Here is a 24,394-nt window from a genome sequence, read left to right on the forward strand (position 1 = left end):
CATTTAGAAATACTTTCAAGTACTTGTTAGTAAGAAAGTCCTTACACAATAAAGTGTGAGAAGGTAAAAGAACTGACAGTGAACTTGCCTATGTAGTTTAAATATTCAGTTTTAAGAAAATACTTAGAAACAGGCAACCTTTCCCATTACCATGTCAAAGAACGGATACTAGATACTGCACATTAGCTGTTCAGAAAATTTATCAAATATATAGGAATAAAAATGGCTACACTTCACGTTCAGCTTTGGCTGCTAAGTTACTACAGAAAGCATGACAAGTCTGGTATTTTTCTGTGGTCTGGATATAATACTGCATATAAAGCAGTAAGAATGCAAAATAACATTCTTCGAAACACAGTTAGCAAAGCAAGGAAGTCCAGGGACACCAAGTTCTTTATCTTTGGTTCTTACATATCAATAGCTAGCAGTTCTACTAAAAAGAACAAAAAAAAAAAAAAAGGAAGAAAGCAACAAAAATTTTATTCAATTACCTCCTGAAATTGTACCAGTGCCATTTGGAGCACAATTTGAAAAATTCAGACCCAAGAACCAGAACAGATTACTAATATGCACTGCCAGTTCAAAAAACAAATCCTAACTCCCCAACAAACTCCAAAAAACCCAAACGCAAACAAAAAATCCTCCCAAACCACACTAACACTAGCATCCTAATGGCCAATTAAAAAAACATTTCTGCAATCATTGAGAACTGTAAGAAAAGGGAGAGAAAATTCCTACTTTACCACATAATTCCCTCCTCAAAACATGTCACCTACAAAATCATGTTGGGTGAGAAGGTAAATCCATCAACTGGCAAACACAAGCAAGCCAATTAACACAGTAGGAATGACATTCCAACAGAGTTGTGCCAGCTTACCACAGAAACACATGACACAGTTTGATTGCGGACCAAAGACTGAAAGAGTTAGAAGGGGAAATGTACATTAAATCATGTATGGACTCTTAACCAATCATATCACCATAACATCTTAGTGATATAGAGAATGAAGAGGGTTTTTTTGGTCCTCTAAAAACACTTCTTCATGGCTACTGTGTAATTAGGTAACACTGCATAAAATAAAAAATACAGGTCTGAAAACACTCTCATACCTTTGGTGATCGTGGGTCAGGAGGACGGGCGTAAAGTTCATCTTCAGCAAGCTGGACTCCTGCAGGAACAGTTTCTGAGGGACGAGTACCATTGTATAGATGGAATTTGCAGTGAGGATTTAAGGCCATGGCAAGAAGTTCTAGAAGTGGAAACCAGTCTTGGGACAGCTTGGCCACACACAGTTCCACTAGTCGATGAGTGTTGTTAATAATACATCTCTATTAAGAAAAAAAACACCAAGAATGTGGCAGGTGACTGTACAATGAATATGAACTATAAAATCTGAACAATTTGTATCTAGCATGCAGGGTTTTACAATGTTGTACCTTAATTTGTACTTCCTCTAATAAAGGCTTTAAACAAATCTTAAACTATCTGTTTTCAGCTAAAAATTAAATTTAGGAAAAAGACACAAGTATTTTTGGTTGAGACATTCATGAACCACCACTGAACTATTAACTTTTCCTTCTTTTACCCATTTCTCAGATTTTAATTTGCTTATAAAGATCTCTACAGTTTCTCACTTGGCATACGACTAGCTGTCCAACAGGTAGTTTTTATATTCAAGCAGCTGCTACAAACATTGAGAAGTTAGCAGGTGGTTAAAAGCTGTTACTAAAAAAGCAAGTTTTCATGTCCTAGCATGCATATAAAAATAAGCAGGTCTCTAGACATGTGGCCAAAGACAGTCTGCCTAACAAGAGCTACACTACTGAACATGCAATGTTTCATACCTCCCCATATCATCTCGTTTTATTTCCTTCCAAAAATACCAAAGCCAAAAAGACAAAATAATGATAACAGGATGACTCCCCACCCCCTCCCCAGCCATTTGTACAAAAGTTCTCCAAGTTCTCTGTTGAGATGAGTTTCAAAAACAAGATTCAGTCTCTGCAGTCCCCTCATAGTCACAAAGGCAGTCTCCTTCCTCATTTAAATGACTATGCTTTTCAGAAACATGTTAAAAACTCACATGAATCTCAAACTTCCAGCCACTCACTGCCTCATCTGTAAGGATTTTTGTGAAAGATATTGTTAATCCATCTCGAAAAAATCGCTGGCATGCTTCACTTTTGACATCAAGGCCTATTTTAAAATAGAAAACAAAAAACCAGACTATTAGAGATGCAATTTCATTAGTTGTTACATGAACTTAAAAATATTTAAAGCAGTGATTTGGACTTCAAAGGTTTGGTGTTTAAAGTTTCAGTATTCTTTTAAAAAGAGAAGCCCTGGATGAAGCAAACTTACATAAGCTTGAATGGACAAAACCACAATGAATTAATGTTCTAGTAAATCCACCTCAAAAATTGCACTCCTTTAGACAATTCTAAAATTATTTTAAAAACATGTGATAGGGCACTTTTTTCCCACACTTGTAACACTCAAAAGGTATAGTAGCAAAATTAACAGTAAGTACAATCTTTATCTTCCATTCTTCTGGTGTACACGTATTTATGCTCTCTCTTATTTAGTTACTACCAGTAAAACTCTGAGTGAAAAGCAGAAAGGGTGATACCTGCTCCGTTTCCTAGACACAGTTCACCTGCAAAAATAAACATGAATCTGTCTGTCTCTCACCCTCCCTCCAAGTACAGTTTCTCGTCATTCTGCTGCCAGGACCCAACACACTTACACCTCAACACTGCTGTAAACCTCCACAGCCACCATGTCAAGTTTACAATTAAAGAATAATGGTCCATATTTTCTCTTAGCCATTTTAAAACTCTGTCATGGTTTCTTTACGGAACAAGTTTAATTTTCAATCAGAGAATCTTAGCATGCAACAAGCCTACAGCGTTCAGATTCACCAACATCACTGCCACCACTCCCTCCTCCTGCAATCTCCTTAATGAGACATCCTGTCAGTAACTTCCACTGGTTTGGGAAAGATTGATTTGCGTTACCAAATTAAGGGTCCTCATTCTCACAAACAACTGTACAACAGAAGTTCCTTTCAAAAGAGGTAACAGAACATCTGCTCTGCGTGCCAGTACATACCAAACTTTCCAAACTCCTGTAACAGGGCTTGCTAGCCTATACTCTTACAGTTGGTGCAGCTCTCAAGCAACTAGAATAAAGCAGGTATCGATGGAGAGCCCCTGTCACCTCCTTGAAAACTATTCCAGTGCACCCTCTTTTTACCAATACCAGAAGTACATGTGGCCAAGTATAAAAAAATCTCCACATTATCTTTCTATGTAGCTTGCAGTCTGGATAGCTGACATCCCTACTCTATGTAGTAAGTGCTAAGACCAATAATACAAGGCTGCAAGCCACAGCAATGACAACATGACAAAAAACGAGAAGAGAGATGCACACTGCCTAAGGCTTAGGCATTTGCAGTAAACTCAGGACTTTGTTAAATCCTCAAGGACATAAAGATGACAACTTCATTCTATACGAAACAGAGGACAAGGAAGGTATCTAATGTGGTCACCCTAGGGGGCTGACCTAGGGGAAATGTTCCTTTCTGACCCCAAATGTAGCACTGCACTTAGTTCTTGAATACAAATTCAAAGCCAGCACACTCAAGTGATTTTAATGCTCCTCAGAGTACTGGTACACTGCACTGAAATACCTCTCAAGCTTTCAAGTACTTCTTGGACCATCTCCCCCCACAATGGTTAGACAGCTTCAGTCAGAAAGACATTTCAAACCAAGTTCAGGAATATCAAAATACACTTTTAAAACACACTGTCCTTCACTGGAAAGAGATGGATGATGTAGAACCTTTGCAGATACTTGTATGACTCCTAGATAGACAATAACCTTCTATCTTCTCCCACAGTGCTGCAAGCTGCTGAAACAACTGATAACACCTATGAAAGGAACCAAGGCTAGGTGTCTATAAGGACTGGAGTATCATCAAAAGGAAGGTAAAGGAGTCCTAGAAGACAGCAGGTTGGGAGAGGAAGCAAGAGCAACCCAAAGACAGTGACAAGAGAAACAGCAGTTACACTAGACACCTGGCATCTACCGCTTGAATCAGATTCAGTATCACTAACTCTTAGGAAAGACTGCAAGCAGCCATTTTTCTCTGTTGTCCCAATTCTGAGGGCAGAGAAGGATAAGGAAGAATACAAGAGATAAGTAAGTATATGCAGCCCTGAGCTAAGTATTTAGAGAAAAGTTGGAGAAATGAGTTATACACTGAGAAAAAAACTAGTATGAAAGAAAGAGACGATGTGCAACATACAGTATACGGGAGTTGCCATTAGGGGATCAGAGGAAGAACCGAGGGCCACTTGACTTCTGTACTTATACTTAAAAGCAGTCGATTTGGCAGATAAAATACACAGAGTATGTTAACCCTGACACAAGAGCAGAAACACTCTGGGTCCAAAAACTCGTCAGTCCAGATGCAACTGTATATGAAAAAACTAATGCATCTGAGGGGTATTCAACAGTATATGGTTGAAGCACTAAGGCCCCAAGCGAAATCACCCAGCTCCTCTTCTCCAGGACCTTGGACTACACCACTTTGTAACTGGAACCCCAGAGCTCAGCTAGCTCCGCATACTGGTGTGGCACTGTGCCAGGCCTGGAGCCTCAGAAGTGCAGCACACAAACCGTTCAGTGCCTTAGCAAAGGCTGTCTCAGACCCTGTAGAACTGACAGTGACCTGGAGCTAATATGCTCAGAAGAAACCCTCAGTTGCCCATGGGCACAGTGACTACACAAGGCACTCAGAGTCTGGCAGTCTTTCAATAACTCTTAATCATCAGGAGTATGAGAGTCCTGCTACATCAAGATACTGCACTGACCCTGCTATAGTTCATTTCACTGAATTGGTTCTAGCCCAGATACCTGGCTAAGAAACTCTGGAACATGACGACACAAATCTGCTGTCCCTGCTTTAGATAGATGGCTAAAAATAACAATTTCAAGAAAATGCAGAGATAAAGCTTCAGTAAGGAACTCAAGAGTGGTCCCAAGAAACATATATGGATCATCCAGGCAGACATTATCTTTACAGAGGATGCTGGAAATAATTCCCATCATCAGGCTGCCTAGCTTTTGGATGCACACACACTTTTTTTTTTTTTTGACTCTCTAGGTCCTGCCTCAATTCTTTCCCACTCTGTAAGCCTTCATATAATTCATCAAAACCAAGTATTTGGGATCAAGGTTGAAGGTTTAAGTTGCACAGTGAAATCTCAGTTTAAATAAGCCACGATTTCTAAAAGTTGCCTTACATCTTGTTTCTGTGTGTCACACTGGAAAGTTCTGTCAGCATATTAAAAACTGAATGTAAAAATTAGGAGCAATAAAATCCACAAAAGTAGAGCAGTGCAGAGTTGTTGAAGGGATTTTGAAAGAAAGAGTGGAAAATAGCCTGTTAGAAAACAAAAACCTAAAACAAACCATTTTTTTCACTTTAAAATTTACAGCATCCAACTCACTATGACATTTAATTCTGGATCAAATATCATTATTCACAACACTGCATAAGTATTCCAGAATTATTGAGAAGATAAACTTCCATCTTGCTATTAAACACTATTTTAAAAATAGGTTTTCTTGTATTAGCAAATAACTCTACACTATCATTTGATAGTCTCATGGCTTGCTTAATGAAGAATAACTGATGCCTAAACATAAAGATAATTTTCCATGAATAAATGCATCTGCCAGGAATAATGCGACTGGCAATCTAGACAGGATTCATACTGCTCTGTCAAATTTGTTACCTGCACTTTAAGGTGGTAATGATGACATTTAATTCTTACAAGTACTTTCAATTCAGTTCAGTTATGTCCCTTTCAATTTCAGTTCCTGAAAAGATTTTAGAAGGATGTAAATATCACTCTTATTTTATAGACAGGGTCACAAAGACAGCAGTTGCCCCAGAGTCATTCCAGAATGCCAATGCCAATGGCCACTGGCAATGTTAGGAATAAAAGCTACTTAAGAATCCTAGCCACTAGAAAATGGTGCTTGACAGAAAAAGATGAGCAGGCTCTTTTTAGGTTTTGTTGATCCACAATCTAAACGAGTTACAGACTGCAATATAAAATATATGTCATTCAACAGCTGGTTATTTTTCAGTTTCTCATTTCAGTTCTTCCCTTCTGAGACAGAACTTCTCAGATTAAGAAAAAATGCCCACGGACAGGTAGCAAGATGCCCAATTTTACATCTTGCTGAGATAATGGAACACATTTTTGATCTGTTAGGAAATGTACATAACAGAATCATTTATATTGCTTCTCTATATATACACAGCTCTGAAACAGTGTCCGCCCAGTTCTGAGCTACCAAAACAGTGTCAGTTACACCAAGTGAGAGCCCTATCATATTCCTCGAACACTGGAAGTTATTTTAAAAAGAACGCTCTTAGACATCACATAGCCTCAGTAGTGAGGAAAAAAAAAAATCTAGGATGTAACTGTAAAGATAACACAGTTAATGAACAACTACATCCAACAGCTTTCCTTGTTTTCGCCTTAACCAATAATCCTTGCACACGTACACAAATAGGAATTCATCTAGAGGGCAAGAGTAAGAATAATGAGATAGCAACCCAGAAGCTCTTTTCAGAATTGGACATCAACAACTTAATAAAAATTAAAGTGCATAAACATATGAATAGATTTTCACTGCTTTTTCACAAGCGAGGGGGAAAAAAAAAAAAAAGAGAAAAGACTGGGAATTTTCAACGAAATCTCATGCTTTGGAGCAGTACATTGATGTTAGGAGTAGTCAAAAAGTCTCATTCTGCTCTTATTACTTCACTGCATTGACAGGGGTTTTTTTTGTTGGGTTTTTTTGTTGTTTTGTTGGGTTTTGGTTTGTTTTGTTTTTTTAAAAAAGATGACTTAACAGCTGGCAGGACATACATCTCCTCTCTCACAAATTACAAGCAGAGAATTTTTTACTGCACTCTTCGAACAGCCCAGACACATAGATGGCTGCATTTTCTTTCCGTTAGTTGGCATTTCTTTTGCCCCTGAACAGATGCGATAACTTGAAAATTCTACACTCACCTTAGGATTCCTGCCAGACCTAGCTACATGCAAAGAAGCCAACTTCAAGCACAACTATGGTTGATAAATCAGTGTTGGCAACAACATGTCATTATCCTGTTTTGGATCACAAGGGTGCAACGTAACTTTTGTTTCTCCAGAGAGTGCTCCAAAGCAAAAAAGATTTAGAGAAAATAATCAAGATAACCCAGATTCATGAACACAAGCAGCTTTTTATTTTTAAAACCACATAAGAATAACCTTTATTAACATGGAAATGAAGTTGTCCTTGTCTAGCTCTGCAAAAGTAAGGAACAGGCACTCTGTATGTCACTAAAACTCAGCTAGCTGCTAAGTGCAGATATCCTAGAAAAATATTTTTATCTGACTTCTGATATTACTGAAATATCATGGCAATAAATACTGACCAGAACAGGAAACCAAAGCAACTTCACAGGAGAAAAGAATTTTTCAGAACACACGACAAACTTGACAATCTGACTAGTACAATTTAGCAAACACATACACAGTCCTGCTACAGAACCCTCCTAATTCCAAGCAAATCAGACACAGCAAACAATATGGTAGAATTATTCATCTAAGTCATACTGTTTGAAATTCTAACTTTTCTCTAATATTCTCAAAAGTATGTATGTACCAAATTTGAATTAAAATTTATGGCAAGACATTTGGAAAGTCAGATTACAGTAACTTGTTTTTAAAAAAAACGAGAATTCTTTGAGTTTTAATATCTATTATAAGGACCAAACCCACTAGGTCTGATATCAAAGTGAATACAGAAAACAGGTAGGACAGGAATTGCAAGATTTTTATTGCTGTGAGCTTATTCAACTTCCCTACTCATGCTGAGGCACCTAATTTCTAACTACACTGATGGTTTTCTAAAATTTCTAATCTATGAATGTTATGCATACCACCCCAAAAGACGAGAGACTGTAACAGAAATAATTAAGAATTTTTAAGCCTCCACCAGTCAAAAAAACAAGGAAAGACTTTACACACTGTCCCAATAATGATTGTCTTTTCAGTTTACCTTTTTTACTCAGGTCAATAGCAGCTTCTAGAAGAACTTCTAATTCCCCTTTCGGCAATACAGGAACAACCCATCGAGGCCTATATACAAAACCAAAACAAATACCACTGTATTTCAATTGTGCTTCTTACAAATCAAGAATCCTTGTCCCTCCATAATGCTTTCAATATAGGGTAAGAATATAAATTTTTAAAGGCTCTGATGAGCACTCCATTTAAAAAAACAAAACAAAACAACAACCACCCCACCCAAAAAAACCCCCACACCACAAAACCCTCTGATTTTATGATTTGAGCCTCTCTCTGCAACTCTAACCCACTAAAAAAAAAAAGTATTTCAAGAAATCCAGTGAAGCAAACATACAAGAATACTAACTCCACTATCAAGACATTTGCACAAATAATCTACACTCTCCGAAAAAAGTGTGAAAATACCTGTTGATCATGTCATCCAACTTTGCCAGGTCTGTGTGTGGAAATGCAGGCTCCTCATCTTCAAGCTGGGGTGGAGCATCTCCTTGGCCCTGCTCATCAGGCGGGGTAGCTGGGGAGTTCTCATTGGAAGAATCAGGTGAAGAAGTCTAAAATTGGTTTGGAAAACACTTTAAATACTGTCTGCACTTATGTGCCACTTATTTTAGCATTTTTCCTTCACAGTTTCAAAGAATCACTTGAAGTAAGTACCTGTCATCATAAAATCTAATAAAAGCATTTGATTTCAGATTTATTAATAAAAACCAATATAGCATTAAATGTGCTATATGCTTTCTATCTCGACAGTTTAAAAATTAGGCTGTTTCCCAGTGAGGAAAGCGGGGATTTTTGTAACAGATATTTACTTCCTGCAGACCACCTGTCTAGAAGGTGAAAAAAAAGACTATATGGATGCTCTGGTTCTTACAAATGAATAACACACTACTACAGTTGGCTACTAACCAACCTCCAAGAGCTTAATTAGTTAAGCCCATTTTGATGGCCAATGCAAAATACAATGCATTTTGTAGATGCACGCTTATTTGTATACAGAAATAGTATGAATTGACAATAATAAAAATGCAAATTAGAACAGCAAGATTTAGGAGGACAAGAGAGGCCCAAAGTCTCAAGTAAATTTTCTGCACAGCACCCTGTATGGTGCTGGGTTTTAGATTCATGACCAAAACAGTATAGATAACAAATCAGTGTTTTGGCTGTTGATGAAGAGTGCTTGCACAGATTCAAGGACTGGTGTTACTCACTTTGCCCCTAAGCAGTGAGTAGTCTGGGGATGGTGAAGAGGCTGGGAAGGGACACAGCAGCAACAGGTGACCTGAACTGACCAAAAAGATACTCCATACCATATAGTGTCATGCTCAGCAATAAAAGGGGGGTCAGGGTGTGTGTGTGTTCTAAGGTAGCTGTTGCTTGAGGACTAGCTGGGCATCCGTCGGCTGGTGGTGACTGCATTTGCACCACTCGCTCCCCCCCCCTACAGTTTCACTTATTAATCTGCCTTTATCTCAACCGATATATTTTCTCACTTTTCCCTTCCAATTCTCTCACCCATCCCAAAGGGAGAGGGAGTGAGTGCTTACCTGGCAGCCAAGGTCAGCCCACCACACATGTTCCAATGAACAATTAATTCTCAGAAACCATTAAATCTTATGGCATTAAAACAAGTATCATTTTCACACTGATTAAATGACAAAGTGTGGCTTTCCTTTTAAATGGGTTTGGCTGCACTGTTTAAATGCATCTTTTTCTGGTATTTTTTCCCCAGCAAAAAGTAATCATCACATTATGATGTAGTATTTGAAAGTGCTTGTCATTCAAAAGCAGGACAACCTGTTCAACAGAAACATGTTAAGCTGTTCAGGAAGTCTAGTACAATGAACAGAGACCTAGATGAAGCTGGTCTTAAAGACCTGATACCCGCTTGTAAGCTATTTTATCCAAAAAGTGCTTCTGCAGAACTGAGCATAAACTGAACTCGGAGAGTAGTTTTACCAATCTGTAGCAGATAAGTCTACAATAAGGTTCCTGTTGAAGCTTCTGATATTACTCCAAGAAGGCTTCTTATTCAAAATACATATGCTTGAACGAACTATGCCACTGCCTGAAAAGGGAGAATCTTTTGCAATGTAGTGCTCTCTAACTGTATCTACTTTGCCAACAGCACTGCCTTCATCCCTCACAATCTTTCTGGATTTCCAGACACACACAAAATAGTATCTAACTTAACTAAAAATCTCTAGGAATACATAAACTCAATTGAGAAACACTATTCCTAAAGAACTAACCCTTTTATTTTTAGACAACTTGATTGTTAATATCTTACCTGATTCTGCTGGAGGGGAGGCTGGGACTGTCCATCAGGAGCCTGGCCCTGGCTGTCATTCCCTCCTACAGGAGAGCCACGAGTCGTGGCTGTCATACTCGACACAGGGCAGATCTTTGCAATTTTGTCTGCTTATGTAGTTGTTGTGAGAGAAGAAATTATAGTCCACTTAGTAAAGTTGAAGTACCAGCATATGCTTGCCTTAAAAAGCTCCAACTCAAGAACATGCCATCTTGCAGAGACCATTGCATAACCTGGGGAAAAAAAAAAAAGAGACATTATGCTATACTGACACATGCATATAAAAGTAATCTATACTTGGAGAAGAACACTACAAAACCAAATATGCTGCTGTAAAGAATCTTTTATTTTAGACTTAGTATTCATTTTTATTGAGCACAACTGACATCAGAAGAAGGTAACATCTGAAATATTTAACATGATTTTAATGTTTTAAGTAAAAGTTTCACTGGTAATTACCTCTACACCACTGAGAAACTGACACACATCCAAAATATAGCTGTTTGACTCTGTTGAACTTGAATCACTACAGTAGATTTTCAATTTGAATTCGAGGTGCTGATCGAGGTCTGTGTAGAAATGACCTGGTTAAGAGCAGGAACAGCCAAATTTGTCATCTTTTCTGATACTCTTCTCTTGACGGTCTAACTGCAGATGCTTGAGAGTGAGTTAGAGATTGATTCTACCTCAGCTAAGACTAGTAGAGACCCTGCTGCCAAGCTTCTGTTAGCACATTGGTATTTACCCAGGGCATTTGACCTGTATTCCCTTCTTCCAGCATGTGCCTATGAGCACCTGGGTCCACTGGCCTTTCTGGCCCACTACAAAGCCCATCACATCCCCACCAATTATTTTAGTGGATTATATGAAGAAAATCCTGATATCAGATTTATTTGTTGATCTTGTAATCATGATACACCAACAGTTCAACAATCACTATGTATTCCAACTTCATTGTGTTAAATAAAGAAATTAAAAGTTGCATTAAGTTATAACAGTAATTCCACTCTACACCACAAGGCACTGCTTAACCACACAAGACAAAATGTAATTTCCCAAAGCAAGTCAGACTTCCAAGCACCACATAAATCAAAAACAGTGTTCAGAAAGTTCAAAAGCCAAATAGGGTGGTAGAAAGAACTGTATGAGCTTTCAGCAAGATTCATTTGGCAATGCTAAGTTCCTGATGCGATCAGCAAAAGTGTCAAGTTTAGCAAGTTAGAGTGAAATTTCTGCTGTAACACTATGCATATTTGTGTTTTGTCTCAAATTAATTTTCAATGCTGTCATCTTTCTCCAAGACACTTCAAAATCCTTTCCTAAATTGTGCAAACTTGCGAGCGATTACATATACAATAAAAATTTTGACTGAATACACTACTACTCCTCTGCCCCGTCTCCAATAAACAGCACCAACAAATAGAGATCTCCAATATTGTCATTAAAATAATATTCACTTTTGAACAAAACTGTGTTCTTTGAATACAGTCAATTGCAATCCATTCAGAATTCATATTCATAGGGCTTAGTAAGCCTGCTAAGTCCAGAACAAAGGCATTACCAACTCAAATTTTCTTTAGGAAGAAACTAAATTTTAAAATGTAGTTTTAAAAATGAACTTACTTTCATAGGATCATAGAATGGTTTGAGTCAGGACCTTAAAGATCATCTAGTTCCATCCCCCCCCCCCCCCCCCCCCCCCCGACATGGGCAGGGACACCTTCCACTAGACCAGGTTGCTCCAAGCCCCGTCCAACCTGGCCTTGAACACTGCCAGGGAGGGGGCAGCCACAGCTTCTCTGGGCAACCTGTGCCAGGGTCTCACCACCCTCACAAAAAATAATTTCTTCCTTAGATCAAACTGAAAGAGGGTATATTCAGGTTGAAAACTCTTATCCCTCCTCTTATCACTACACTCCCTGATAGAGTCCCTCCCCATCTGTAGGCCCCCTTTAAGTACTGGAAGGCCGCTATCAGGTCTCCCCGGAGCCTTCTCTTCTCCAGGCTGAACAACCCCAACTCTCTCAGCCTGTCCTCATAGGGAAGGTGCTCCAGCCCCCTGATCATCTTTGCGGTCCTTTAATTGGTGCCCCTTTGTAATGTCCTCCTGAGTATTTAAGTATTTTCTATTGAGGTTTAGGAAGATCACTAGGTATATTAGCAAGTTTCCTGCCATACATATATATACACATACATACACACACATACACATACACACACTGCAGTCTACTGCAGTTCAATGCAGTCAGTTCCCCTGCACCACCCAACTGAGACTTCTAGGTACCTGCAAAAATCAATGTAATCAAAATTCTGCCAACTTACACTGTACTTTTCAACAGCCCTAAGCCAACTACCACAACAATAAACCTTCCTCAACCACCATTCTTCCTTAAGAGGTTTGATTCACAATATGGCCACACAAAACCTTGTGCTGGCACAAGAAATGAGGTAGCAAAGAAGCAGGAAAAGGGTGAAACTATTCCTTTGAGCAGCAATCCTGGTCTAGGTTGGCTTAAACTGCAGAAAGAAGCAACCACTGGCAGATGTGGTTCCACAATAACTTACATCAAGTGCAAGCAGCTTCAGTCTCATCTCTTTTTTATTCTAATGCTTTTGGCTGAACTATCTTAAAGTAAGCCAATTCAGAGGACCAAAGGGAACTGGTTAAAAAACAAAAAATGCAAAAAAACCCAAGCCAAACAACAAGAACAACAAAATCCCAAACTTACAAAGACTGTGTATATTTTTCAGCTTAATTATCTGAACTGATGTACTGCAAGGTCAGAGAGTACTCATCCCAAGCCCAGCCAGAGAGCCAGGACAAAACTGCAGCTCTCCTGTTAGACTGACTTATACTAGGTGTGAATTTACCCTCGGATTTTTGCCTCTGTACTTAGCTGAAGGGTCTGGGCAAAGCATTCCTGTTAAATCCCTTTCTGCTCAAGGTGAGTGACAATATATCTAGGAGATACAAGAAACTACTGAAATAACCAACTTATTCAAAATCTTGTAGATTCACAGAGTAAGACAAAACCTGTATAACAAAAATATACAGAATTTTGTACATTAGTAAATACAGAACATTTACATAAAGAACTAATGTATCTTTTTCTTCTTACTATTTAGTGACTGTTTGCTTAAGACTCTACTCACAATGTTCTGTGTATATTACTTAAATTACATTCCCAGAAAAGTGTATTCCAGGGCCTCCAGAGAAGTTCCCTTGGCTTGGCCATGTGCATAAGACAAGACCAACTTCTTAAGTGGATTCACCACTTCTCTCCCCACCCTCATCTGTGTGATGTCTTCAGAGATACAAAAGTAACTTCAAGTTATGCTGCAGTTAACTAAAACCACTCCATCTCCAATAAATACTCCAACTGTTTCTTGTAGCATCTGCCTGTTCTGAACTGCAAGGATATCCCTGCTCAGGTATTTTCCTTGTAATTACAGAGTACACAAACGTGGTCTTGTAAGCACAAATCATCATCCAATTTATGGATTTTAAAGAGTATTAGAAAGGAGCAGTTTACCAGTCCTGTTTTCAGCCACTGATTTAACCCTTCACATTTTAGAGAAAACAGCAAACTGCATGCCCCACAGAGAACACACTGCTGCTTTAACGTCTCTAGAACTGATTAACCATGAAATTTTGAATTCCCATCACTTCTTTATTTCAGACTATTAAATTTCAATTTCTTAGAGTTAAAACTCACTAAGGCACAGTTTGGCTCAGCTCAAGAATGGCCCTTACACCTATTTATAATTAATTTGATTATTTATTAACAAATGTAAACTGATGCAGCAACACCTTGGTTTTGAGTATACAGACAGCCCAATGGAAACAACTCAAACTGCCTGTTGTCCAGCTGAATTCTAATGAAGACTCCATATTAACTTTTTAATACATTTCATTTCTACTATTCTTGATTTTAGATTCAACACGCTAAGCCATGTAAAAAAAATGATCACCTTTACCCAAAGCTTTGAATGGTGTTTTGATACAGCATCAAGATGGAGGCAGATGCCTATTAAACGACAAATTCACTACCCCATTGTTAATCAAGCAATATGTGAGGCTACAAAGACGAGTCAAATGAATCCCACTGACATTTCCTTTTGACAGCCAACTGAGAAAATTCTGATTTGCCATGCTTTTGCCATCTCCTTATAATAAGTGAAAGTCAGCTTTTGCTTCACCCGACTCCTCATAATTTTAGTAACACCAGGAAAAGACAACTATGTTTTTTTTGACTCTGCATGCTCCCCATTCAGAAAACACCACCCACTGCAAGTAGCATTCCAAGAGGGCACCAGCAGATCACACAGAGGACGCTGGACAGACACTGCCCTTTGCAAGGGGCCTCTGCTTCCCAGCTCAAGCATCCAGTTGCACATCTGAGCCTCACTTCAGCTTCCACAGCCAGCAACCTCACACCTGTGTGGCAGACAGGTTAATTTTGTCTGGAGAAGAAAAAAAATCAAGCACCTTTTATAAGCCAGGAAAAATCACATCAGACATAGGTTCCTGGTAAGTGCCAGGTAAGAAGCAAACATGTACATATAACTCTGTTACAGGGTAACATGTAACAGCAAATACAAAGGATGGCATTTTAGCATGATGATGATCAAGGAACATAATTTTCTAATACAGTTGACTTTTAGAACAGCTTTCATCTGAGTTTCTCAAAGTCACCTCTCCACAAACATAACTGAAATACCCCAATACATACAGCCTTTCTCCTAAATTAAGCTATTTGTAATATCCTCTCAGAAAAAAAGCAAATGCAAGGTGACAGATGACAGTACCAGACCTCAAAATACAACTTATTATTCATGTGCATTACCTAAGCCCTATCTAGGGACACAGATCTATTTTTCCTTTATTTAAAGCTTTCTGATTATATACAAGTGAGGATATATGCCACTTTGCTTTGTGCTAACAATGTATGCCAGGATACTAGTCTATTCAACATATAACAACAGAGCTTTCTAAAAATCATACAACTATGCTAAGCATTATTTATAGAATGACGTTCCTATCAACAGGATCTCATAAATGATGTGCTTTTTCATTGTAAGTGCTGTACTGCAAAAAAGCTTAACTGCAGGAATACGAATTTTAGGTTGAAAGGTATCACAGATTTGTTTCATATAGGATTCTGGGAACTGCCTTCTTAAAATCCTAATGATGAGTACTGACTCATCGCAAGGGTTATGACATAATTCTAGTCTAAAAATTCTAGACTTAGGAATCTAACCTTCTACCCTATTCCTTTTTTTTTTTTTTTTTTTTAATCAAAACGCCTTCTCATCTAGAAACACCTCCCCCAAAACTGTAACACTGACCTAATTCAGTAGTTATAATCTATACACACCCACACACATTTATAATTTTCTTTCTTCTCTGTGCCTTGTGTCTTTCAGGAAGGAGAAAATTTTTTATATAATCAGAATAGAAAACTGGTGGTCCCAGCAATTTGCTCATTAACACTGACATGCACTAAAATTGAAATGTATTTAATAATTAATGAAAAACTTGTCATTAAGCTACTATTCAGTAAAGCAGAAAGTGTCTAACTTTCAATGTTTAAAAAATACCTGATAAGCAGCAGTCACAGAAAAGGTTATTCCAAATAGTTTGTATTACACAGACAATTAATTTAGATTTGTTCTCCAGGTAAAGATGTGAGCGTGCATGAGACGTAACTGCATCATGCTCCAACACATTATTTCAAAACAATAATTTTTTAAGTAATACAGTAAAAGATGGATTTTGAGTTACTGTAATTGTTATGAAACTAACACTACTCTTATTAAAAAATAGGTTACTTCAAGTAACCTTTTCCGTTGATCCACATCATACATCTGAAATTAAAGACTCTTGGCAGCATAAGCTTCTGGAATGTTGGAAACATCCATGCAAACATACAGTTCTATTGGCCCACAGTATCACATGACAAAATAAAGAGGGATGTTTTGAAACATACTTCATTCAGTTCTTTCAGGATTTTTCTTTTTATTTAACTTCAAAGCTTAGTGTACAAACTAAGTGTAGCTAAACTACGCCTACTTAACGGTACATAACTTCACTTCATACAAGATGCACCTACACCTACCTACCATTTACATGAATTTAGACAAGCAGTAAAGAACTTATTGTCAGCTCAACATCAAAGCAGAGTGACCACAACTTTCAACCCCATACGGTCTCAAACAAGTTATCTAAATTCATTCAGATCTTCAAACACCAGCTACGCAACACTCTATGCTGAAGACACTCTAGAGGAATGCAGCAGAAATGCTAGTTTTAAGCAATGTTCCCTCTTCCTTGAGCTACAAATGTATTACCTGTATTATAAACCTACACGTGTGACAGCCTGATCCTATTGTCTTCTGCCCATATTTTAGAGCACTGGGGAACTTATGCAGAGGTCTGTTTAAAAATTTGAAGTTCTGAGGACATTCAAAGACTGAAGCCTTAATGTGAAGGAGATCTGGGGAAAATGAACTTAAATAACCCCAAAGAAATTAAAATGTTATATTTACACCCTGTGTTAAGAGAATTAAAATACTCCTATGTGGCACAATTCAAGAATGGGGATAAAGAATTCAGGATTTCTCCCATCACTATAAAAAAACCAAACCCAAAGACCAAGACATAGGTGGCTTAATGACAAAAAAGACTACTTTTGGGTTTTTTTTAAATATAACTCTGTTACTGCAAAATCAAGTGGATTACTCAGTCTTTCAAAAAAACCCCAGAAAACTGCACAATGGTACTGGTTTCTCATGTAACCTGACTGGAGACATACTGATGAAGAGCAGCATGTGACTACATTTAACTGTTTCAGGTGTTAACAGGTAGCTTAACCATAAGGTTCTCAGATTGCCTTTTCAGGCAATTAGAAGCACAGTCTCTCCTCAGGCTTCTCTGGCTAAAGCTGACCCCCTTTCCTCAAAAGTTTTGCAGTCTCAATATAAAATTCTCATTGAAATGCCAAGCTTGGAGCCCAAGAAGGTCTTAACCAAAGCAAAGTGTATTCAGGCTAAGGCTGAGAATGCAGTATTTGGCCCTGCACATCAAGCCAACAAAACCTGACATATTCAAAACGTATTAACTTCTTTCCACATGGAGTAACTTCCCAAAAGACTTCAAAAAACCCAACATAATCCTTTACACTATTCAAAGGACTGTATTACTTGAAGGCAGTGATTGATGAAGGTCAGGTGCTGAAAGGGAACAAGATAGCAGCAACAAGTGTCTTTTTCTAAAAAGACATTCATTTGCAGTAATTCTTGGGGCATTTAACAGTTAGATAGTGTACCACTGATTACTTAAGGTACATGATGCTTTTTCCCAGGTAGTGTACCAAGAGGTCAGGTCTTCAGATCATACACTTAGTTCTGGTTACCAAACAGAAAAGTCAGTTTCAGCTCCTGCTCCGGAGAAGTGTTTTGCTCATGTGACAGTAAATAGAGAAGAATGCCAAAGATAGAGCACCAATAAAACAAGCAATCAATGCCTTACCTACAAAACCAGCAAATGTTTAGACAATTAACAGCGTTCCCTTTAGTGAGCTGTAGACATGCTGTCATGCTCTGTGGGCATACGTTTCAGGCCACTGGCATGGACTAAACGCTGAGCCAGACTGGGCCTCTCACCCAGCACAACCATTCACTCACTCTCAGGAGCTTTCAAAGCAGGAGTTACACTGGTTTAACTGGTGTGAAACTACATCCTCAATGATATTCAATATATTTCAATGACAGAAGGAGGGGGGACATAAAATTTATAGCCCCTGCAATTCTATTACTCTAATTCTTGTTTTAAACATTTCCAACTGATTAAGAAATTCTATTCAAGGCACTAAATAGTTAGATAATGTGGGGTTTTATGCTGGGAGATGAGAATTTTGGTCACAACAGCAAAACAAACCAGACTTTCCAAGAACAGAACAAAGTCAAGTGAATAAAAAAAGCACCAGTAAATGCATGCACTATAACCTAAGAAAAGTAAGCTTGTAAGTCACTTCTATCTGGAAAATGCTAACATCTACTTTAAAAATTGCTGAAAAGTTCTGCACTATGACTTTCACTTACTATGCAGCCCTTTTCTTGAATTCAGAATGAACATGCAAAAGAAGTGGGCAAGATTTCCTTGCACCTTGTATTGAGAACAAACTACAAAAGGAAACATTCTCACAACTAAAACTGAAAACAAAAACAAAAAAACACAACCAAAAAACAGATCCAAGAACTTTAGTATGTGCATTTATTTCAGGGAGTCAGATTCAAACTCATGCTGCTCAGCAACACAATGCTATACTTTTTTCCAATTATACTAGTTTATTTATGCAAGAGACTGCCCTTCTGCAACACAAAAAATACGCTCTTGGCAATACAGCCCATTAGGACTGAGTTGATATTTCAGGTCCAAGTGCAACCTCAGTCCTTCACAGGTAGCAGTTGAGCACTATAAGCAAGGACAAATCATGATTCAGTGTTTACATTTAAATAATGTTCTAGATTAAAAAGAATACACACATTTGCAGTTGATATGATTTGAATGTTACTTCAAACTCGACCTCTCTGTCTTTTTGCTACAGAGCATTATTATTGGATGCTCAAAAGTCAATGGGAGAAACTGAAACACATTCTCAGTATTACAGGTAGCAAAAACCAGGCTTAATTTCACTTAAGTGACAAAGGCTTTTCTCAGTAAGACATGGATGTTTATAGCAAAGCACTAGGGAATAGAGGAAATGTTTTCATTTCTGAGCACCGAGGTATCAATGGCTTCCTACTAGCTGCTGAAGCACACTGTAAATGGGGAATGAAAGGCTTTGGAAATGTACAGAACTGGTATTACGAAGTCTGAAAGAAACAACAGACCAGACACCTAAGTTTACACAGCAGTACTTATCTCTGTGTTTTCTTTGAATGAGTATCTGCACAACACAGACTACAATTCTTGTCAATTAATATTCTTCATAAGAGCAGACAGATATAAACTGTATTTCTGTACTGGCATTGAAAATTTTCTTTTTTATTAGTTAAAACAGTATCTAGTAGTGATTCAGAAAATAACTGGATGGTGATAGCAACAGGTTCAGTTTCCTAGCAGAAGGAGTCTTCAAAGCTGTTTCAGAACATACAGGTTTGTATACGTGCAGGTAGAAAGTAACACCTCATTTTTCCTTACTCTTAAACCAAAATTTAATTTTGGATAAACATATTGCAATATACTAACAAAACAGAATGATGTATCCAAAAATTGTTGGTTTTTTTTCTTTGTGCAATTCATTTAATACATGGTCTCCAAATTTATTCTAACTGATTATCCTCAGTTTTATCTATTATGTATTTTCTAGTACACACACAATTATCATTCATAATTAATGCATTTAAAACATCCTAGCAACCACCATAAAATAATAACTACTTAGCAACCACCATAAAATAAAATAATTTAAATAAATGTTATACATCTCAGCCTCTTCTGCCATATTAGGTAATATTTCTGCTCTGAATCTAAACACAAAAGATACATCAATGTCAAAAAAAAAATCCAGTTTCCAGCATTTATAACATAATATATTGAAACTTACACTACGTATTTTAAATTCAGAAAACCCAGATAAGCTGTACTTAATAGTTTTACAGTATGATCAAGAATCTAGGGAAACCTACATACGTAGCTTCTACTAGATCTTGACAAACAGGATATAGTCCAAAATAGCACAGAAAGGAAGGGGGGAGGAGTAGCGGGAAGGGAGAAAAGATATCAAACTACCATCTCTGGACATAAACCCGTTTTGTAAAACTCACTAATGCAACTCCCTACAGTCCAATAAATAAGATCAATTTAATAATCATCTTTATCATAAACGTGAAAGGTGTTAGAAACTACATGAAATTCTGTACCATATTTTTACACGCTTGTCTGACTAAATTTACAGTTAAAAAAAGCTTAAAAAAAAAATCTCCACTGATCAAAACCAGAATTACTAACACAATTTTAACAAACAGGAACAACATTCCTAGTCAAACTCTTCATGTATCAATTCTCAATCCCGTACTATTCAATATCACCAGTAACACAGACAAAACTGTAAAATTACTAATGAATTTTGCACATGGCACACAAACTAATGGGGTGATAAACAATGGGAACATGTCACGGAGCAATCTGGATCATCTGATAAGCTTGGCACAATAAAATGTGCGCTAACATAGCCAAGTGTCAGGTCATTCACCTAGGAAAAAAAGGACATACAGAAAACTTCGTATATATTGGAAATCATGACTAGAAGCAGGGTTATTCTGGAAAAGCAACTGCATGCAAACACCACAATTGTATGTTTGTAGCAAGAATAAATCTCAGGACTGTTGTCTTTTTAATGAAAGCATATAATTTTGGTCACAGAACTGATAAGAAACTTGCAAATTATAGCCTTTTACATCTAGGAAAATAAAAAAATAGCAACAAAGATACCCTCCACACCAATCCACTACCCCAGCAAGGTGAGAGTGCAACATGCTGAATCAAATACCTGAACCCATTACAATTACCAACCACAGGACAGAACACCAGAGACTGTCCGCTTCCAAGGCAGCCTAGTTGTTCTGGAGCTTTCAACTACTATTTATCTTATTCCTTTGCAGTAAGGGAATAAAGATGTCCTTTTAAGACTGCTACTTCTACTCTCTTCAACTTTTAGGCCTATCAGAGGAGAAAAAGAATCAAGAAGCCAGAAGGCAAGTCCTATAGGAACTGTATTTGGAACTGACATTTTATTTTCAAAAAAGTAGGAATTTCCCAATAAGCACATAAACAAAATCAGAAAAAGCACTGAAGACCTGACTTCCCTACAACTTTTGAGAAGAGGTACACAATTTTCTACACATGACATAGCATTTCCTTTTTAGTTCTGAAGCCCAAAGTTATAAATACAGTAAGATATTTCATGCTAAGAGCTTTTAAGCAGTAGACTTCCAGAACAAAACCAATACATCCAAAATGTGTGTTTTCTAAATCTTTGGCTAGTCATGCAAGAAACTTTCCTTGGCTGTTTGAAATAGCAGAGCTAAGAAGACCAGTTGATATCACTAGCAACTATATATAGCTACACTTTCAAATAAAAGTAATGTCCATACACAGAAAAAATTTTTAAACATAACTTTTAAAGTATAAATGATAAAGAACAATATATCCAGTAACACTACTCTTCATACCAAGTGAAAAGGGAGGATGCTGAATGCAATCCCCAGGACACCGAATAACAACAAAGTAACTGAAAGGGCTTAGGAGTTGTACCTTCCAACATATGAGGAACTAAGCCATAATATTGTTACTGTTTTGCATTTGAAATTAAAGCAGAGAACAGATATAAAATATAAGCAAAATACAGAACTAAATGGAAAGAAAGGTCTAGGTTTAATAGGTTTGAAACAAAATCAATAATAGTAGGGTGTAAAAAAATGACTACCATCTATGCACAGGAAAGAATATCAATAAGCCTTCAGCATTTAAAAACAAAGCCAAAAAACACTTCAGCAAAAGGCTCTTAAAAGGACTTCAGTCATGCCAGAGAAAGAGCAGTAAACACCATTTTTACCAAAGTCTAGTTTTTTTTGAAAGCAAGAACTCAGCAGAAAAGTCAATTCATACAACCCAAGAAGTATACTAGCTTCGACAAGGTGATGTTAAAACAAACAAAACAAATCTGGTTCTGTTAACATGTAACTTTTTAAGCAACTCCGCCAACATAAGAAAATGGTCTGATACATGTATGGTTTTGTGTTGAGCAGCACCTGGTTTTAGAATACTAAGTCAAATTAAAACACAGCCAAAATTTCTGTTTGCAAAAAGCTGCCAGTCTCAATTTTGTTTCATCTTTGTAAAATGACTGCCCTTAATGCTACACTTTGCAGTAGCTTAAGCCTACTTGATTTTGTTTGTGTTTGGACATTACATCACTTGGCAGCAAAGACTAGTTTTTTGTCACTTTGTTCAGATTTGCCCTAAGTAGTCTACAATATTCACATTCGGGTTGACAAAAATAAACAAATGTTCATGCATCTACAGACTTCTTCCAAACAGCAAACTCCAGTTTCTTAACCACTTTAGAAACTCCTTTTCCATCTTTAGGAATGGATATTCCTTTCTTCTTTTATGATCAAATCCTTGGACTTTTAACTTCATGAAAGATTTGGGGTTTGCATCTGATATTGTGAGGGTAGCAGTGAAACCATCAACGTATATCCAGAACTTTAGTTCTGCAACTTATGTGGGAAGTTTTTATTGTTATTTTAGGTTGCATTACATTCCATAATTTCTCTCTGAATCAGGTCCTAAAGTTAACTAGAGAAGAACATGAGTTTTGTAAATTCGAAAAAGTATCCACAAGGCATCTCATTTCTTTTGAGGAGTTGGGCTCAAACCCTTAATAATTGTTAAGAACCTTTATCCTCTGGCTCTGATGATCTTTGAAACTGCTTTGGAAGTCATGGGGCTTTTTTTCTGAAGGGCTCACAAACAAACACCAGATTTTTTTAGCACAATTTTTTAGGCAGGATTGATGAGGGTAAAACCATGAAGTATCCATCTCCTCCTCCAATGAACAGAATACAATATTTAAGAGTAGAATTATTTTCCAGCTGGAAAAGACCTACAGTGATCATCTAGTCCGTAAGAATTACAGGAAACATTAACTGCAGATAAAAAAAACCCTAAAAATTAATGAAACAAGTTTAATTAAAACACTCTCTTTGATATGCTATACTAGAACAATTTAATACTATTCATCATTTCCATTCTTCCTGGGGAACAGAGCAAAAAAAGGGAACTTAACACTTCAACCTTCCACCCTTGGGAGATCCCACCGAACTGCACAAATGTCCAAATCATCCTTTCTCATATTCAGTGGCATCCCTAGCCTTGGCTTCCCCCTGAGATACACAAACACGTCATAGTTTCCGTTATTTCTGATGAGATTCATGCATTCCACAAGGTTACTGGTAGGTGCCGAATGGCTTTTGCTATGTTCATTCTTTCTCATGTATTTGAAGGGAAGCATAATGGCATTTCCCAGGTTCATTCCACTTGTAGCTTTAAAACATGAAATTATTTATAGTATACTGCATTTAAGGATTTATGAAACTCAACACTATAAATATCTGAAATAATGTCTAAAGCCATTCAGCCAATGAATTATGGGTATCACTACAATGTTATTTCTACATTTTACTTGCACGCTACTCTTTGTTAAATCATGCTTATACACAGCACCTGACATATCACTGTAGTGTGCAGTACCCAATGTTACTACCACAATTATACTATAAAGCGTCCGTTAGAAGAGTTAAGTTTAAAGTTAGCCTGCAAAATCCAGGATAGCCCCTTCTGACACCCTTCATGTTTTCTTTGGAGAATTTAAGGGCTTCTCTAAACTACGTTGAACATTACCAAAAATCATTACTTAATTAACTAATCTATGCTTCTAATAACCTGTGACATTATCAACACGTTAGAGAAATGTTCATCTCAAAGTATAAAATTAACACAACCTACTGCTTGGTTAACTACAAATAATTAAAGCATGGTACGGCATCTAAACCAGATATTAAGTTGGAAGCATTCCACATTCTTGAATCATGACCAAATTAACTTTGTTAAATGCCTAGATATTCTGAAATGTTTAAATGCAAATAATCTGTGTATTCCCATTACTGTACTAGCATTAATCTATCTTTTTTTTAAAACTCTGCTTTTCATGTAATGTTCAATTAGAAAGTACAAACTAAGCACAGGAACTCAACACTACCACCATTGTCAAGCATAATTTAAAATGTCTCAAATACATCAGAAAGCTGCTATCAGCATTAAAATTCATGTCTCAATAAGCTTCCTCATAACTG

General features: G+C 37.3%; 1 protein-coding gene across 2 annotated transcripts in view; it reads right to left on the reverse strand.

Moving 5' to 3' along the window:
* USP9X (ubiquitin specific peptidase 9 X-linked) overlaps positions 1–24,394 on the reverse strand; it is a 107,907-nt gene that overhangs the window by 70,783 nt on the left and 12,730 nt on the right. For both annotated transcript variants that reach the window (XM_074905168.1, XM_074905160.1), the window contains exons 2-6: positions 10,451–10,704; positions 8,569–8,714; positions 8,135–8,214; positions 2,085–2,197; positions 1,111–1,329 (exon numbers count right to left, since the gene is read on the reverse strand). In XM_074905168.1, coding sequence (XP_074761269.1) covers positions 1,111–1,329; positions 2,085–2,197; positions 8,135–8,214; positions 8,569–8,714; positions 10,451–10,546 — 654 coding nt within the window. In that variant the 5' untranslated portion in view covers positions 10,547–10,704. The remainder of the gene's footprint in view (positions 1–1,110; positions 1,330–2,084; positions 2,198–8,134; positions 8,215–8,568; positions 8,715–10,450; positions 10,705–24,394) is intronic.

This window comes from Athene noctua, chromosome 1 (assembly GCF_965140245.1).
Source record: "Athene noctua chromosome 1, bAthNoc1.hap1.1, whole genome shotgun sequence".
NCBI lineage: Eukaryota > Metazoa > Chordata > Aves > Strigiformes > Strigidae > Athene > Athene noctua.